At 43.8% G+C, this 19,746-nt stretch overlaps 1 protein-coding gene across 3 annotated transcripts in view; it reads left to right on the top strand.

Annotated features, from left to right (window-relative positions):
* The window catches only part of fancm (FA complementation group M), a 175,910-nt gene that overhangs the window by 8,258 nt on the left and 147,906 nt on the right, over positions 1–19,746 (top strand). For all 3 annotated transcript variants that reach the window (XM_070879411.1, XM_070879410.1, XM_070879412.1), the window contains exons 2-4: positions 3,541–3,713; positions 3,805–3,882; positions 13,177–13,335. In XM_070879411.1, the coding sequence (XP_070735512.1) occupies positions 3,541–3,713; positions 3,805–3,882; positions 13,177–13,335 (410 nt within the window). The remainder of the gene's footprint in view (positions 1–3,540; positions 3,714–3,804; positions 3,883–13,176; positions 13,336–19,746) is intronic.

Below are 19,746 nucleotides of genomic sequence, written 5' to 3'. Positions count from 1 at the left end.
AAATCACAGATAGATAGATTTTTAACCAATAAGGGAATTAAGGGTTATGGGGAGCGGGCGGGTAAGTGGAGCTGAGTCCACGGCCAGATCAGTCATGATCTTGTTGAGTGGCGGAGCAGGCTCGAGGGGCTAGATGGCCTACTCCTGTTCCTAATTCTTATGTTCTTATGTACTGCTACATTGGCAGCATCCTCTTTAGTGAAGGCAGATGCCAAGTACTCATTCAGTACCTCAGCCATGCCCTCTATCTCCACAAGAAGATCTCCTTTTTGGTCCCTAATCGGTCCCACCCTTCTTCTGACTTTTACTACTTGTATGTTTAGAAATGACTTTTGAGTTCCTTTTTATTTTAGCTACTACCTGTAATCTATTCTCGTACCCTCTCTTTGCCCCTCTTCTCTTTTTTTTTAGATCTCATCTGGACTTTCTGTATTTGTTTTGGTTCTCTACTGTATTATGCAATGGGTTTTTAATCAAAGTATTTTCCGATCTCGAGCTTGATGCCAGCCCTTGCCCACAAAACTGTTCAAGCTCCCAGATCGAATTAATCATCATGGCGAGTTTCCACTAATTGCGCCTGTTTGCAGGCTTTTGAGGAGGCTTTTAAAATTATGCTGTTTGTTTTAAGGTGTAAGGACACTAATGGGCACATTTTAAAAGCTTTTAAATATTGAAATTACTGAGCAACTGATTACTGTACACCATGAAACTAGTAAATGGTTCTGTCTAGTTTTTTTTTTAAAGTCGTTATCAGTTAAGCTGAAGACAGTGGAAATTCAAGGTAAATTATCATCCAATCTCCTTTTCCTCTCAAATCCTTGAACATGTAGCCTCCCAAATGCATGCCCATCTTTCCCGCAACTTCCTGTTTGAATCTCCAACCGGTTTCTGCCCCTGCAATCGTACTGAAATGGTCCTAACGAAAGTCACAAACTACATCCTCTCTGACTGGGACCATGGTGCATATTCCCTCCTCAACTTCTTTCCAATCGTTGACTGGTTGAACACACTAGCCTCTACCAATGCCTCTCCTCTATTGTCTAGTTCAGTGGGACTGCCCTTGTTTGGTTCCACTTTTACCTATTTGATTATTGCCAGAGCATTTCTAGTTTTGGAAAGCTATATACTAGAGAAGAAAGGACAGTATTAACTCAAAACATTATCCTCAATCTTACATTTTCAAGTGGTAGTGGATGCCTCTGGTCTAACCTGGTTATTTGGATTAAATTTCTCACATAGTTGGGGCTAAATCACTGGAATGTTCAAGTGAGAGTGATTGCCCTTGAATTCAAGGCAGCATTTGACCGTGTGGCACCAAGGAGCTCTAGTAAAATTGAAGTCAATAGGGATCGGGGGAAAACGCTTCACTAGCTGGAGTAATACCTAGCACAAAGGAAGATGATTATGGTTGTTGGAGGCCAATCATCTCAGCCACCGGGTGTTGCTGTGGGAGTTTCTCTGGGTCCAACCATATTCAGCTGCTTCATCAATGTCCTCCTCTCTATCATAAAGTCAGAAGTGGGAATGTACGCTGCTGATTATACAAGTGATGATTGTACAGTGTTCAGTTCCATTTGCAACTCCTCAGATAAGGAAGCAGTCCATGCCCACATGCGGCAAGACTTGAATAACATCCAGGCTTGGGCTGATAAGTGGCAAGTAACATTTGTGTCACACAAATGCCAGCCAATGACCATCTCTAACAAAAGAGAGTCTAACCAACTATCCTTGACATTCAATAGCCTTACCATCATTGAATCCCCCACCATCAACATCCGGGGGGGGGGATCACCATTGACCAGAAACTTAACTGGACCAGCCACATTAATACTGTGTCAACAAGAGCAGGTCAGAGGCTGGATCTTCTGCGGCGAGTGACTCGCGTCCTGATTCCCCAAAGCCTTTCCACCAATTGCACAAGGGACGAGTCAGGAGTGTGATGGAATACTCTCCACTTGTCTGGATGGGTGTAGCTCTAACAACACTCGAAGCTTGATACCATCCAGAACAAAGCAGCCCGCTTGATTGGTATCCCATCCACCATCTTAAACATTCACTCTCTCCATCAGCAGCGCAATGTGGCTGCTGTGTGTCATCTACTAGATGCACTCCAGCAACTTGCCATGGCTTCTTCGACAGCACTTCCCGAGACCTCTACCAACAAGAAAGACAAGGGTTGCAGCGGCATGGGAATGCCATCACCTGCAAGTGGCTCATCATCCTGACTTGGAAATATATCGTTGTGGGTTGAAATCCTGAAACTCCCTCCCTAATAGCACTGTGGGAGTACCTTCACCACACGGACTGCAGCGGTTCAAGTCAGCTCACCACCACCTTCTCAATTAGGGATGGGCAATTAGGGATGGGCAATAAATGCCGGCCTTGCCAGTGACCCCTACATCCCGTGAATGAATAAAAAAGCAAGTAGGCCTGGCAAGTGTAATTTCAGTGAGGAAGGCTATTGGTTATTTGTGAAATTTATTTTATGAAGAACCATGAGGCATCTATGTACAGTAAAGTATTCCCAACTGTTCAAGTGCAAAGCTTCCTTTTCCTTTCATGCTGAAAATAAGGTCCCAAAATGTGTTCGCATCGCATTTGTGACATCGTCATGTTTGTGCAATTTGTGCTACAGATGTAGTTGCAGTACAGATACTCCTGATCGATTCTATTATTTAACATAGGACTGGTGTAAAAACCGTGGGTCATATATATTTCTACTCCTGATCATGATCAGAGCACTGCTTTCTTCATGTCCACTTTCCACAATGGTAATAACAAAATTCAAAATACATAGTCAAAGATAAGTGGATTGCATGTACTTGTACTGGAGTCAACATTTATTACTATTTCTAGGTTTTATTGGATTTGACACATTTTAGAATTCGTCAATTGGTAGATACCATTAATTGCGTTTAATAAAATTCTAAACTCAAAAGACCTGTGAGCTTATTTTGGCTGTTGTAATCTAACTGTTTAAAAATAGTCTTCCAAGTTTAATATCTTAAGGCTGAGAAATATGAAACAAGAAGTTACATTATCTCCCCTCCTTGTAGTTACTTTTGTACAATTCCCTGATTTGAGGGGCAAGCAAATGACCTGCTCCAAGCTCGTGCCATTTTTTAATAAGTAAGTGCGTGATAAATTATCCCAATCTTTAGTCTACCTGGCCATGACCTCCCGACTGTCACGAGGATGGAGTGGGTAGTCTGCTACCAGTGCTCTACAGCTGGCTATCGGCGGACCCTGTCATGCATGATTCTCCTTTCTAATTGATTTTTTCTCTTCTCCACATGGAGATTTTACATCCCTCCCCCTCAGTTAATATGTCTGCGATTGAGAACTGAGCAGAATGAGAATCGAACCTTCGCTTGGACCTTTTCTTTGGCTTTGAGTGTTGGTTCTCTCTCTCCCGGGGCAAAGTAATGTCCTGCAAATGCCATTGTTAATTGGAAGTGCTCCAGGTATCTGCCTCTGTTCTTTTATAAAATTGCATAAATTAAAATTGATATCTAGCTAAACATTCAATAACTTTTGCAGGACACACACAGGCATTGAATCGCCAGAATATTTGGAATGCCAAACGAGTGGTCTTCCTCACACCGCAGGTTATGATGAATGACCTTACTCGTGGAGCTTGCCCAGCTGCTGATGTGAAGTGTTTGATTGTTGATGAAGCTCACAAGGCACTAGGAAATCATGCTTACTGTCAGGTACTACTGCAAAGAATGTGTATCTGTATCTCATTGTGAGCAACATCTTGTGATTTTAAAATGTTGTATTTTTTACCTTTTTCTGTTGAAGGTTGTTCGGGAGCTATGTAACTACACATGTCAGTTCCGTGTTCTGGCTTTGAGTGCAACACCGGGTAGTGATACAAAGGTTAGTTACTTATGCATTTATCCAATATGTGAAATATGTATGATTTCAGAGTTCATGCTTCACTTTCTGAAGCTGCAGAGATGTCATGGGGAATAGTAGGCCAAAGGCAAGGTACTTGGGAATTAGAAAGTGCAATGGTAAAGGACTTGAGACTTTTTCCAGGGGTAGATACAAAAAGAAGTGGGTTTAGGAAGGGGAATATGGATTAAGAGTGATATAAGGAAATGGTCGGAGATTGTCTAATTGGTGATGGTTATGGAGGGGATAGTGAGGCTATGTGAGATAAGGATGGCCGTGTATATGGGTGGGGGAGTTGACCATATTAAGGGAGGAAAAGAGGGCAGTGAACTCGGGAAAGGGAGTGAAATGGAGGTTGAAATCACCAATGTTGAGAAGTCGCTCGGGGCAGAGGGAGGAAAGCAGAAGATATCTCATTGAGAAAATTGGTGTGGTATTTGGGTGGGTGTTAAAGAATAATGATTTTTAAAAGAGAAACATGAGGGGTGGAACAAGGTGAGATGCTCAAAGGAGAAGTTACCGGAGGAATAGGGAGACAGACCAAGGTGTGATTTTAGATACAAGGACTACACCACCACTGCAGTTTGGGCGTGGAATATGGTGGAAATTATAGCGAGGTGGGCAAGCTTCATTAAGGGGAAAGGTGTCAACACCCCTCAACCATGTCTCCGTCAATGCCATGATATCTATTTGATCGTCCACAATAAGGTCGATCAATATTCGAAGGGAAATGCGGAGAGGGGCGATGATACCTAATTTGCTGGCATAATCTGGATGGGCAGAGCAGGGAGAGACGGGGAGGAGATTGTCATCTGCAAACTTGCGGACAGTGCTCGCGACACCATCATCTAGATCATTAATGTAGATTGTGATTGCACAAATGAGCAGGTGATTTGAGAGTCCTTTCATGTCCTCTGGTTGTACCTTTCATGTCCTCTGGTTGTACCTTTCATGTCCTCTGGATGTCCCATATTGCTTCACAGCCAATTCATTATTTTGTCACTGTTGTGTAGACACAGATGTCCCACAAATAGCAATTGAGATAAATGACCAACTATCTTGTTTTGGTGGTGGTTCATGGAAGGATATTGCCTAAGACAGCAGAAGAAATCTCTCTTCTTCAAATATCTCATGGTTCTATTTGATGTCCATTTAACAGGCAGACAGAGCTTCAGTTGGCACCTGTAATAATGCAGTGTACACAGTACTGTCTTGGAGTGTAAGCCTAGAATGTGTTCCCATCTGGAGTAAGACTTAAACCCACAGTCTTCAGACTATAAAATGCTGCCAAATGAGTCCGACTGACCCTATGGCCGGAGAATGTTAAAAATACAAGGCTAACACAAAATTCCTGTCTCTAATTGACACATCCCAATCTTAACTGGGTTGTTACGAGCAACCTCTTGTGTGGGAATTGCAGATGAATTCCCTCTATTCTAATGCTTTGATTTTTCTGAATGAATCCACCAACTAGTTGTGCCATTGGCCACTCCATTATTTGTATGTAAAGATTTTCTAATACCAAAACTGGCCAGACAATAGTGTATTTTATTTACAGTTGCTTGCGAGATCTTTGCATATAGTAATGAGCATAGCAACATAGAAAATAGGTGCAGGAGTGGCCATTCGGCCCTTCGAGCCTGCACCACCATTCGATAAGATCATGGCTGATCATTCCCTCAGTACCCCTTTTCTGCTTTCTCTCCATACCTCTTGATCCCTTTAGCCGTAAGGGCCATATCTAACTCCCTCTTGAATATATCCAATGAACTGGCATCAACAACTCTCTGCAGCAGGAAATTCTACAGGTTAACAACTCTCTGAGTGAAGAAGTTTCTCCTCATCTCAGTCCTAAATGTCCTACCCCTTATCCTAAGACTCTCCTCGGTTCTGGACTTCCCCAACATCGGGAACAATCTACCCGCATCTAACCTGTCCCGTCCCGTCAGAATCTTGTATGTTTCTACCCCTCTCATCCTTCTAAACTCCAATGTATAAAGGCCCAATTGATCCAGTCTCTCCTTTATATGTCAGTCCTGCCATCCCGGGAATCAGTCTGGTGAACCTTCGCTGCACTCCCTCAATAGCAAGAATGTCCTTCCTCCGATTAGGAGACCAAAACTGTATACAATATTCCAGGTGAGGCCTCACTAAGGCCCTGTACAACTGCAGTAAGACCTCCCTGCTCCTATACTCAAATCCCCTAGCTGTAAAGGCCAACATAACCAATAAGGGAATTAAGGGTTACGGGGAGCGGGCGAGTAAGTGGAGCTGAGTCCACGGCCAGATCAACCATAATCTTGTTGAATGGCGGAGCAGGCTCGAGGGGCGAGATGGCCTACTCCTGTTCCTAATTCTTATGTTCTTATTAACATACCATTTGCCGCCTTTACCGCCTGCTGTACCTGTATGCCAACTTTCAATGACTGATGAACCATGACACCCAGGTCTCGTTGCACCTCCCCTTTTCCTAATCTGCCACCATTCAGATAATATTCTGTCTTCATGTTTTTGCCCCCAAAGTGGATAACCTCACATTTATCCACATTTTATTGCATCTTTACATTTATCCACATTGTACACATCTGTTGATGTGAGGCTCGAAACCGTAGCCCTACTACCATTACCTTAAATAGGGGATTTGTAGGATCTTGCAAATCCTCCCTGATAAAGTGCAACATCCCCACTGACATCTGGGAGTCCTTTGGCCAAAGATCGCCCTAAGTGGAAGAAGTGCATCCGTGAGGGCGCCGAGCACCTCGAGTCTCATCGCCGAGAGCATGCAGAAATCAAGCGCAGGCAGCGGAAAGAGCGTATGGCAAACCTGTCCCACCCACCTTTTCCCTCAACGACTATCTGTCCCACCTGTGACGGGGACTGTGGCTCTCGTATTGGACTGTTCAGCCATCTAAGGACTCATTCTAAGAGTGGAAGCAAGTCTTCCTCGATTCTGAGGGACTGCCTATGATGATGACCTTAAATAGGAATTCAACAGGTCAGTAAAGACTGCTTTGTGCCATATCATTTCAGTAATTTATGTCACCATAGCGGTTACTTGCATTTATATAGCAACTTAAATTTAGAAAAACCTCCCAAGGCACTTCAGAGATGTAAGGAAAAAAATGGATGTTGAGCCAAAAAATAATTCTTGCATTGGGTGACCAAAAGCTTGGTCAAAGAATTCAGTTTTAAGGTGGACCTTGAAGCAAAGGGGAAGCATTTAGGGGGGGGAATTTCAGAGCATGGAGTCTAGGTGCCTGAAATACAGCCGCCAATAGTGGGGGCAGATTGAGGGTGGGAGGTATACAAGTGGCTAGAGTCAGTGGAAACATACACAGCACTACATGCATACTAAAAAACAGAAGCTGCATGCCATAGACCAGGCTAAGCGATCCCACAATCAATGGATCAGAGCAAAGCTCTGCATTCCTGCCACATCCAGTCATGAATGGTGGTGGACCATTAAACAACGAACAGGAGGAGGGGCTCCATGAATATCCCCATCCTCCATGATGGCGGAGCCCTGCACGTGAGTGCAAAAGACAAGGCTGAAGCATTTGCAACCATCTTCAGGCACAACTGCCGAGTCGATGATCCATATCTGCCTCCTTCTGAGGTCCCCATCATCACAGAAGCCAGTCTTCAGCCAATTCAATTGACTCTACATGAGATCAAGAAACGGCTGAGCACACTTGATACTGAAAAGGCTATGGGCCCTGGCAACATCCCAGCTGTCGTGCTGAAGATTTGTGCTCCAGAACTAGTCCCGCCTCCAGCCAAGCTGTTCCAGTACAGCTACTGGCATTTATCCAACGCACCTGGAGTACTGCGTGCAGTTTTTGTCACCTTACTTAAGGAAGGATATACTGGCTTTGGAGTGGGTACAGAGACGATTCACTCAGTTGATTCTGGAGATGAGGGGGTTACCTTATGATGATAGATTGAGTAGACTGGGTCTTTACTCGTTGGAGTTCAGAAGGATGAGGGGTGATCTTGTAGAAACATTTAAAATAATGAAAGGGATAGACAAGATAGAGGCAGAAAGGTTGTTTCCACTGGTCGGGGAGACTAGAACTAGGGGGCACAGCCTCAAAATACGGGGGAGCCAATTTAAAACCGAGTTGAGAAGGAATTTCTTCTCCCAGAGGGTTGTGAATCTGTGGAATTCTCTGCCCAAGGAAGCAGTTGAGGCTAGCTCATTGAATGTATTCAAGTCACAGATAGATAGATTTTTAACCAATAAGGGAATTAAGGGTTATGGGGAGCGGGCGGGTAAGTGGAGCTGAGTCCACGGCCAGATTGTCCATGATCTTATTGAATGGCGGAGCAGGCGCGAGGGGCTAGATGGCCTACTCCTGTTCCTAATTCTTATGTTTATGTTCAATGTGGAAAACTGCTTGGGTATGACCTGTCGATAAAAAGCAGGACAAATCCAATCTGGCCAATTACTACCCCATCAGTCTACTCTCAATCCTCAGCAAAGTGATGGAAGGTGTCGTTGACAGTGCTATCAAGCGGCACTTACTCACCAAATAACCTGCTCACCGAAGTCTAGTTTGGGTTCTGCCAGGACCACTCGGCCCCAGATCTCATTACAGCCTTCGTCCAAACATGGACAAAAGAGTTGAATTCCAGAGGCGAGGTGAGAGTGAATGCCCTTGGCATCAAGGCAGCATTTGACCGAGTTTAACATCCAGGAGCCCCAGTAAAACTGAAGTCGATGGGAATCGGGGAAGACTCTCCACTGGCTGGAGTCATAGTTAGCACAGAGGAAGATGGTTGTGGTGGTTGGAGGTCAGTCATCACAGCCCCAGGAGATTGCTGCAGGAATTCCTCAAGGCAGTGTCCTGGACCCAACCAGCTTCAGCTGCTTCATCAATGACCTTCCCTCCACCATAAGGTAAGTAGTGGGGATGTTTGCTGATTACTGCAGTGTTCAGCGCCATCCACAACTCCTTTATAATGGAGTAGCCTATGCCCACATGCAGCAAGACCTGGATGACATTCAGGCTTGGGCTGATGAGTGGCAAGTAACATTCGTGCCACACAAATGCAAGGCAATGACTATCTTGAACAAGCGAGAGTCTAACCACCACCCCATGACATTCAACAGCATTACCATCGCCGAATCCCCCACCATCAACATCCTGGGAATCACCATTGACCAGAAACTTAACTGGACAACAAGAGCAGGTCAGAGGCTGGGTATTCTGCGGCAAGTGTCTCGCCTCCTGACTCCCCAAAGCCTTTTCTTCATCCACAAGGCACAAGTCAGGAGTGTGATGGAATATTCTCCACATGCCTGGATGAGTGCAGCTCCAACAACACTCGAAGCTTGACACCATCCAGGACAAAGCAGCCGACTGGATTGGCACCCCATCCACCACCTTAAACATTCACTCCCTCCATCACGGCATACCATGGCTGCAGTGTGTACCATCTACAAGCTGCACTGCAGCAACTCGCAAAGACTTCTTTGGCAGCACCTCCCAGTCCCGCGACCTCTACTACGTAGACGAACACCACCACTTCCACGTTTCCCTCCAAGTCACACACCATCCTGACTTGGAAGTATATCGTCATTCCTTCATCGTCGTTGGGTCAAAATCCTGGAACTCCCTCTAACAGCACTGTGGGAGTATCTTCACACTGACTGCAGCGGTTCAAGAATGTGGCTCACCACCATCATCATCATCATAGGCAGTCCCTCGGAATTAAGTTCTTTGATGGCTGAACAGTCCGATACGAGAGCCACAGATCTTGTTACAGGTAGGACAGACATTCGTCGAGGGAAGGCGTCGGTGGAGCTGGTTTGCCGCGTGCTCCTTCCGCTGCCTGCGCTTGGCCTCTTCATGCTCTTTCCGTTGAGACTCGAAGAGCTCAACGCCCTCACAGATGCACTTTCTCCACCTCTGGCGGTCTTCGGCCAGGGTCTCACAGGTGTCAGTGGTGATGTCGCACTTTACCAGTGAGGCTTTGAGGGTGTCCTTATAATGTTTCCACTGTCCTCCTATGGCTCGTTTACCATGAAGGAGCTCCGCAAAAGCATTTGCTTAGGGAGTCTCGTATCTGGCATGCAAACTATGTGGCCTGCCCAGCGAAGCTGATCGAGTGTGGTCAGTGCTTCAGTACTGGGGATGTTAGCCTGGTTGAGGACACTGATGTTGGTGCGCCTGTCCTCCCAGGGGATTTGCAGGATCTTTGGAGACATCGTTGGTGATATATCTCCAGCGACTTGAGGTGCCTTCTTTATATCGTCCATGTCTCAGATCCATACAGGAGGGCGGGTATTACTACAGCCCTGTCGACCATGAGCTTGGTGGTAGATTTGAGGGCCTGGTCTTCAATCACACTTTTTTTTTTCCTCAGACGGCCGAAGGCTGCACTGGCGCACTGGAGGCGATGTTGAATCTCTGCATCAATGTCTGCCTTTGTTGATAAGGGGCTCCCGAGATATGGGAAATGGTCCACGTTGTCTAGGCCACGCTGTGAATCTTGATGATTGGAGGGCAGTGCTGTGTGGCGGTGACAGGCTGGTGGAGGACCTTTGTCTTATGGGTGTTCAGCATAAGGCCCATGCTTTCATATGCCTCAATGAATACACTGACTATATCCTGGAGTTCAGCCTCTGAATGTGCGCAGACACAAGCGGCACCCGCGTACTGCAGCTCAATGACAGAGGTTGGGGTGATCTTGGACCTGGCCTGGAGGCGGCGAAAGTTTAAACAGCTTGCCACTGGTTCTGTAGTTTAGTTCCACTCCAGCAGGGAGCTTGTTGATTGAGGTGAAACGTGGCGGCGAGGAAGATTGAGAAGAGGGTTGGAGCGATGGCGCAGCCCTGTTTGACCCCGTACCGGATGTGAATTGGGTCTGTAATGGATCCGTTGGTAAGGATCATGGCCTGTATGTCATCGTGAAGCAGGCGAAGGCTGTTGACACACTTTTTTGGGGGCAACCGAAATGGAGGACGCTCCATAGACCCTCACGGTTGACAGTGTCAAAGGCCCATCTAGGGAATTGGGGATAGGCAATAAATGCCAGCGATGCCCACAACCCATGATCGAATTTTTAAAAAATGGAGAGTTGCGGGGAGGGTTGTAGTGCTGCAGCAGGTTCGAGGTGGGGAAGGTGTGAGGCCATAGAAATAATTTAAACGAGGATGAGCCCTTTAAAATTTTGGGCGTTAGGGGACTGCAAGACCATATATGCCAGTGAAGATGGGTTATAGATAAGCATTACTTGTTGCAGACACCATAGTTTTGGATGAGGAGGCCAGAAGGCTGCTACGAGCACATTGGCATAGTCCTGTCTGGAGGTGACAAAGGCATGGATGAGGGTTTCAGTGACAGATGGGTGACGCTATTTGGGTGGAAATAGTTGGTCATTGTGATGGATTTGGAAGCTCTGCTTGTGGTCGAATAGTATGCTGAAGTTGCAAGCAATCTCTGGGGAGAAGGATGGAGTTGGTGGCGAGGACCGAAGATGATGACTTCAGCCTTCCCAGTCTTTTAGCTGGAGGGAATGGCGGCTCATCCAAGACTGGATGTTTGACGAGCAGTCTCCTAACATGGAAGCAATAGAAGGTTTGAGCAAGGTGGTGGAGAGGTAGAGCTGGGTGTTGTCAGCATACATGTAGATACTGACATCTGTTGAAAGGGATTAGCATGTAGTTGAGGAAGAAGGTGGGCAAGGATGGATCCTTGGGGGAACTCTTGAGGTGATGGTTTTGAGGTTTTAAAAAAAAAGAGAAGCTATTGCTGGAGGTGCTTTGGCTGTGACTGGATAGGCAACATTGGATGAGGGCAGTCTCGAAGCTGGACAACACTGCAAAAATTGTTGGCACAAGATGGTGCGGTTGACCATGTCAAAGGCTGCAAACAGGTCAAAGAGGGATAATGCATCACAGTCACAAAGTATTTGTGACGGAGCACTGTTTTGGGAGGGTGAACACCTGATTGGAGAGATTCAAAAAGGCAGTTGCAGGAGAGTTGGTTAAGGATCTCAAAGATGACGACATGTTCAAAGACTTGGAAGGAAAGAGTAGAGGTTGGGTAGTAATTTGCAAGGACAGAAGGATTAAAGTTTTTTTTTTGAGGGTCACTGATGAATGAAGTTTTGAAACGGGGGGAGTGCCTGAGGACAGTGAGCCATTTACAATGTCAGTTAACATGAGGACTAGGAAGGGAAGGTGTAGTCAGCAGTTTACATAGGATAGACAGCACAGAAACAGGTCATTCAGCCCATCCAGTCCATGCCGGAGTTTATGCTCCACTCTAGCCTCCTCCGATCTTTCCTTATCAGCATAATTCCCTTCTCTCATATTTGTCTATCCTCTCCTTAAATGCATCAATAGCAAGCTGGGGCAGGAGGTAAGGCACATAAGAAGAACATAAGAAATAGGAGCAGGAGTAGGTCATACGGCCCCTCGGGCCTGCTCTGCCATTCAATAAGATCATGGCTGATCTGATCATGGGCTCAGTTCCACTTCCCTGCCCGCTCCCCATAACCACTTATTCCCTTATCGTTTAAGAAACTGTCTATTTCTGTCTTAAATTTATTCAATGTCCCAGCTTCCACAGCTCTCTGAGGCGCGAATTCCACAGATTTACAACCCTCTAAGAGAAGAAATTTCTTCTCATTTCAGTTTTAAATGGGCGGCCCCTTATTCTAAGATCATGCCCTTTAGTTCTAGTCTCCTCCATGAATGAAATGAGCTCAAGAGAGGGCATTGAGGAGATGGGAGTCAAATCAGAGAAAGAGATGGGGTTCAGGGCTAGCATGGCCAGAAGATCTAGGGATAGATTGGTTTGGTGGGAATGGGGGAAAGGATGCTGAATGGAAAGATGGATGAAGTCATCCATGAAATCCTTGCATTTGTTAGAGGGGTTTAAGGAGAAGGTTGGTAATGGAGAAAAGGTAGGGGCTATCTTTGCTCTCCAGGATTATACTAGAGTAGTGGATGGAGAATGAAGTCTGATGGAGCTTAATGTGAACCAGTCAGTTCTGGTGGACAAGTACGTCAAAGGTGGAGTGATGGAGCACATCAACAACTGTAGAGATATTATGGCAATTAGAGGGCCAAAGGATGGCCAGTTGGGAGTTTAAAAGTTCAGTTGTAAGCAACTTGGGAGAGATTTGTTCTGACCAGATGGACACAGAAGGGGGGGTTGAAAAGGTTTGAGGAAGATGTGGGAAGTGAGGGATGCAAGGAGTTCTAACGTACTCGTACTGTATGACAGCCATATTATATAAAATTGTTTGTTATTATTATGACAGGCTGTACAACAAGTCCTTTCAAACCTGATGATTTCACATCTAGAGGTGAGGTCTGAAGATTCCATGGACATCCAGCCCTATTCACACCAGCGACATGTGGAGAAGTTTGTTGTTCTTCTGGGAACTGAGCTGATTGCTATGCAGTCGTTATACCTACAGGTGAGTGTTATTTTCTCTTTGGAGAATGGAGTGAAATTATTTGACTTGTGTATAATCTTCGCTGAATAGTAAAATGTCTGACTTTTCAGATTTCACGGGTTTGTTTTCCATCCACTAGCATCCTTTTTTTTCTTTGTAATCTAATTTCTTGGCATCATTTTCAACATTGATTTGAAGTACAGGTGCAACGTCACGAATCCAGAACACTGAAAACCGGAATTGTCTGAAAACCAGACAGTTTGCGCATAGCTGATGGGGGTCATCTGGAATCTGGAATTATTGTCTGAAAACCCGGACATTTGAGGAAAAACCCAAAATCCGGCACTGATTTGGTCGTGGATTCTGGATTTCAGACAAAAAAATAAAGTCTGAAATCCGGAATCCTCGGCTGAATCGTTTCTGGATTTTGGGTTTTGCCGGATTTCGGATCTCGCCACTCAAATTCTGTCCCGAGGATTTCGGACATTGTACCTGTAGAACAAATTTATGAATTTGGATCTCCATTTCAATTAAACTTTTAAACCATGTTTAAGATCTTTACTTTCCTCTTTAGATAGCTCTGTTCTCTTAATTATTGTTTGTATAGTAAACTAGCTTTATTCCAAAACTGTTAATACATTTTTATTAAGACTCTTTTTTTTCCCCTTCTGCTGTTGAGACGTACAACAAAAACTTGTGTAAAAGGAGAGAAATTGAAATTGCAATGCTGTAGTTTATTTTCTGATTATCTAAATGAATTGGAGTTGAATTAAATTGGCTACTATTGAAATATGGTTTTGTTCAAGTACAGAAAATATTGTGGTGTATACAAGGTTGTGTAATCATAATAGACCAATTATACAATGCAATACTTAAGAACGATCTATTCCAAAGGATGGACTTGCAGTTATGACTACAAATATTACATTCTTTCACAAAACTAGTTGTCAAATAGTGGTTACTCTTCCATATATCTAAACAGATTTATAAGATCTTGCTTTAGGCCCTGAGAAATATAACCGAGTCTTTGTACTGGGGGCTTTCGTGGTCTTTTCCGTTCCAGGCACCAAAGTAAATACTTCATAAGCAAAACCATTTTAATTGGAAATCTACTTAATCTCAAAAGTGTTTGAGTATTCCACAAACATTATGCTAAGCTGTTCATCTGTAACATCATCCAGTTCTGATGAAGGGCTGTGCCAGAAACAGCAACCATTTCCTTTTTTTTTACAGATGCTCCTGAGTGTTTACAAAATTTTTTTGTTTTTGTTTGTTTCCAGCATATGCAATATATGTTGTTTCAATATGCTGGAAGAAGTTGGTTAGAAGGTCTAGAAAAAAATGAAAGTTGATGTAATTTTCTCGCGTTCCTGTGATTATTTGTTTTTGGGGGGGGGGGTGGGGAAACAGTGTTCCATGGCTGCCAGTTACCATTTGGAACCATGTCCAAGTGACTATTCTTCATGTGTGAGCGAGATAATTAATATTCAGAGGCTCTTTGATCGTAGGTGTTGTCACAACTGAGCCCCAGTCTTCACTAAATACGATTATGTGGAATTTTGAATAGATAGCTACTTGGATTGTGAATAATGGAGTTTCTCCTTCCCAAACCCTTACCTGGGAACACGGGTCAAATGTCATACTGGTGAGATCACCTAACTTGTCTCAGACCTCTGGCTTTCCTGGTCTGTTTGTTGTACCACATTGGGCAGTACTAGCTAAGCCATCTGGGAGTGACCATCATGGGGCCCAACTTTGGCCATGACTTGCTCCAATTTTTTTGGGAGTAAGTTGGTTTTTCTGGCGTAAGTTAAACACCATTTTCTCCAATAAACTTGCTCCAGAGTAACTCGGTTAGGTACGATTTTTTAAAAAATTTTTTTTTTCAAAAGGGGGCATTCCCAGCCACTTACGCCTGTTTTGACCATTTATGCCACTTTGGCCAGCTAAAACTTACTCCAAATCGACTTAGGTCAGCGTATGTGGCCAGCTCTGAAAAACATTGCGGGTAGTTAAGAATTCAGCACAGGTTAGTACATTTAAAGCACCAAGACTTACAAAGCACAAAAATAAGCATTCAATAACAAATAAAAAAACAAGGAAGCTGAGAGGATTTACACCAAGACTTACAAAGCACTAAACAAAGGCCAAAAAGTAATAAGCAATCAATCAATAACAAATAAAAAATAGAAGTGCTACCTTTTTTATGCCAGAAACAAGTTTTTTTTTTTAAAAAGTCCCCCCACCTCCCCCCATCAAAACGCATTCTCTTTCTCCCCCGCCCCCATAAAAACACTCATTCTTCCCCCACCCCTCCAATCAAAACTCTCAATTAAATGAAGCACAACCATCAATAACTAAAAAATAAAATTTAAGTCCTACCTCGGCCCGGGAAGTCAGCGGGCCGGCTGGCCGGTGCAGGAGGCCACTCAGCCGGGGATAGGGGCTGCGAGCATCGGGTCCTGCTTACAGCCCGCAGGAGGGCGAGGAGCATGCGCGCAGACTCCACTGCGCATGCGCGCAGCTGTCGGCAGTGATTTCTGCGCTGGGCTATTGCTCCGCGCCCCCCCCACCCCACTATGTACGCCGCGCTAGGACACTGGAGACTCGGCAGAGCGGGCAGGATGGGGCTACTTTTTTTTTTTTTGCCGCTGTTTCCAGCGCGCAAAGTCGGCGCATTTAGGGTAAGTGTGCCGAAAAAAGGGATTGGGGAAAATTGGGCCCCATAATTGTATTTTGAGCATTCTGAAGCTATTGAAGAAATAATCTTAACACACCATTAAAGAACTTTGCTTTGATCTCTGAATTTATCAACGTTTAAGCATGCTTTACAGTTTAACATCTTTACATCTATTCAGCGCTTCGGTTTTTAACCAAATCTTTTAATGCACAAATGGGTCAAGCATACAGCAATATATAAAGTTTCAATTTTAAATAATGAACTAATATTGAGTTTTTAAGAATGACATCACTTTGTAGTTTGATTCAAAGCCGCAATAAATCAACACAACGCAGCTCCATGACTTTTGTTTCTGGCGAAAGATCTTCAAAAATGATCTTTAGTAGGGCAATCTAGGTTTTATCTGTCCTTATTGATGTCTGTAAACACTAGTAGTTCTATTTCAAAATGGGAAAAACTGGTTCTTTTTGCCAAAATCTAATATAAACCTGTTATAAATTTTACCTACTGAAAAATCTAATTTCTTTTTGGTTATGTTTTAAAAAAAAAAATCTTCAATAAATTAGGACCGTAGAGAGGGCTTTAAACTAATTAGTGGGTCAGGAGGATTCAGGTGAGTGAAAATTTTAAAAGTCAAAGAGTAAGGAGAAGGCAATAGATCAGGGTAGCACTGGGGGAAATGAAAACCAGAGCATGCCAGGAAGGGACAGCAAGTATAAATATAAAGATGAATCAGAAAATGGGGTCAAAGCAGGAAAAAATGGTGGTAAAACAAATTTAAAAGCTCTTCATCTGAATGCACGTAACATTCATAACAAAACAGATGAGTTGACGGTACAAATAGGTATGATCTGATAGCCATTACAGAGACATGGTTGCAAGGTGACCAGGACTGGGAACTAAATATTCAGGGGTATTTGACAATTCGGAAGGAAAGACAAAGGAAAAGGAGGTGGGGTAGCACTGTTAATAAAGGATGAGATCAGTGCGTTAGTGGGAAGCGATCTTGGCTCAGAGGATCAAGATGTTGAATCAGTTTGGGTGGAGATAAGGAATAATAAGGGGACAACAGTCGTTGGTGGGCATAGTCTATAGGCCCCCTAACAGTAGCTACACTGTTGGACGGAGTATAAATCTAGAAATAATGGAGGCTTGAAATAAAGGAACGGCAATAATCGTGGGCGATTTTTAACCTTCATATTGATTGGACAAAGTAAATTGGCCAGGGTAGCCTTGAGGAAGAGTTCATAGAGTGTATCCGAGATAGTTTCCTTGAACAGTACGTTGCGGAACCAACCAGAGAGCAGGCTATCTTAGATCTGGTACTGTGTAATGAGACTGGATTAATAAATGATCTCATAGTCACTCATTCCGAGAGGATCCTTTACTATCACATGGTTGAATTTCAAATTCAGTTGGAGGATGAGAAAGTTGGTTCTCAGACCAGTGTCCTAAGCTTAAATAAAGGAGACTACAAGGGTATGAGGGCAGAGTTGGCTAAAGTGCACTGGGAAAATAGATTTAAAGTATGGGATAGTTGATGAGCAGTGACATTTTAAGAAGATATTTCATAACTTGCAACAAAAATATATCCCAATAGAAGGAAAGACTGGAGGAGAAGGGATAACCATCTAGGGCATCTAAGGAAATAAGGGATGGTATCACATTGAAAACAAAGGCATACAATGTGGCCAAGACTAGTGGGAGGCCAGAGGATTGAGAAACTTTTAAAAGCCAGCAAAGAATGACTAAAAAACTGATAGAGAGGGAAGATAGATTATGAAAGTAAACTAGCATGAAATATAAAAACAGATAATAAGAGTTTCTACAGGTAAATAAAAAGGAAAAGCATGGCTAAAGTAAATGTTGGTCCCCTAGAGGATGATACTGGGGAATTAATAATGGAGAACTGGGAAATGGCAGAGATGTTGAACACATATTTTGTTTCAGTCTTCACGGTAGAAGACAGTAAAAACATCCCAATAGTGGATAATCAAGGGGCTATAGGGAGGGAGGAACTTAATTCAATCACTATCACTAATGAAGTAGTACTCGGTAAAATAATGGGACTAAACGCAGACAAGTCCCCTGGACCTGATGGCTTACATTCTAGGATCTTTAAAAGAAGTGTCTGCAGATATAGTGGATGCACTGGTTGTAATCTACCAAAATTACCGGGATTCTGGGGCGGTCCCAGTGGATTGAAAACCCGCAAATGTAACGCCTCTATTTTTTTTTAAAAAGGAGGCAGACAAAAAGTGGGAAACTATAGACCAGTTAGCCTAACATCTGTCGTTGGGAAAATGCTGGAGTCCATTATTAAGGAAGCAGTAGCGGGACATTTGGAAAAGCATAATTCAATCAAGCAGAGTCAGCGTGGTTTTATGAAAAATAAATCATGTTTGACAAATTTTCTGGAGTTCTTTTGAAGATGTAATGAACAGTGTGGATAAGGGGGAAAACCAGTGGATGTGGTGTATTTGGATTTCCAGAAGGCATTTGACAAGGTGCCACATAAAAGGTTACTGCACAAGATAAAAGTTCACGGGGTTGGGGGTAATATATTAGCACGGATAGAGGATTGGCTAATGAACAGAAAACAGAGAGTAGGGATAAATGGTTCATTCTCGGGTTGGCAATCAGTAACCAGTGCCGCAGGGATCAGTGCTGGGACCCCAACTATTTACAATCTATATTAACGACTTGGAAGAAGGGACTGAGTGTAACGTAGCCAAGTTTGCTGACGATACAAAGATGGGAGGAAAAGCAATGTGTGAGGAGAACACACAAAATCTGCAAAAGGACATAGACAGGCTAAGTGAATGGGCAAAAATTTGGCAGATGGAGTATAATGTTGGAAAGTGTGAGGTAATGCACTTTGGCAGAAAAAAAATCAAAGAGCAAGTTAATATTTAAATGGAGAAAGATTGCAAAGTGCTGCAGTACAGTGGGACCTGGGCATACTTGTGCATGAAACATACAAAGTTAGTATGCAGGTACAGCAAGTGATCAGGAAGGTCAATGGAGTCTTGACCTTTATTGCAAAGGAGATGGAGTATAAAAGCAGGGAAGTCTTGCTACAGTTGTAGAGTATTGGTGAGGCCACACCTGGAATACTGCATGCAGTTTTGGTTTCCATGTTTACGAAAGGATATACTTGCTTTGGAGGCAGTTCAGAGAAGGTTCAAAAGGTTGATTTCAGAGATGAGGGGGTTGACTTATGAGGAAAGGTTGAGCAGGTTGGGCCTCTACTCATTGGAATTCAGAAGAATGAGAGGTGATCTTATCGAAATGTATACGATTGAGGTGGCTTGACAAGGTGGATGCAGTGAGAATGTTTCCACTGATGGGGGAGCCTAGAACGAGAGGGCATAATCTTAGAATAAGGGGCCACCCATTTAAAACTGAGATGAGGAGGAATTTCTTCTGAGGGTTGTGGATCTGTGGGATTTTCTACCTCAGAGAGCAGTGGAAGCTGGGACATTGAATAAATTTAAGACAGAGATAGACCGTTTCTTAAACAATAAGGGGTTAAGGAGAGTGGGCAGGGAAGTGGACCCGAGTCCAGATCGGATCAGCCATGATCTTATTGAATGGTGGAGCAGGCTCGAGGGACCAAATGGCCTTTTCCTTCTATTTCTTACGTTGTTATGAGGTTGAGAGTAAAAGGCAAAGGCAATTTTTTGGATTTTACAATCTGCCCTAAATGAATGCTTTGCTTTGTAATTAGTTACTATTGCATTTGATTCGTA

This window comes from Pristiophorus japonicus, chromosome 4 (assembly GCF_044704955.1).
Source record: "Pristiophorus japonicus isolate sPriJap1 chromosome 4, sPriJap1.hap1, whole genome shotgun sequence".
NCBI lineage: Eukaryota > Metazoa > Chordata > Chondrichthyes > Pristiophoridae > Pristiophorus > Pristiophorus japonicus.
The sequence above is the reverse complement of the archived record's forward strand: the minus strand, read 5'-3'. Positions and strand labels throughout refer to the sequence as shown.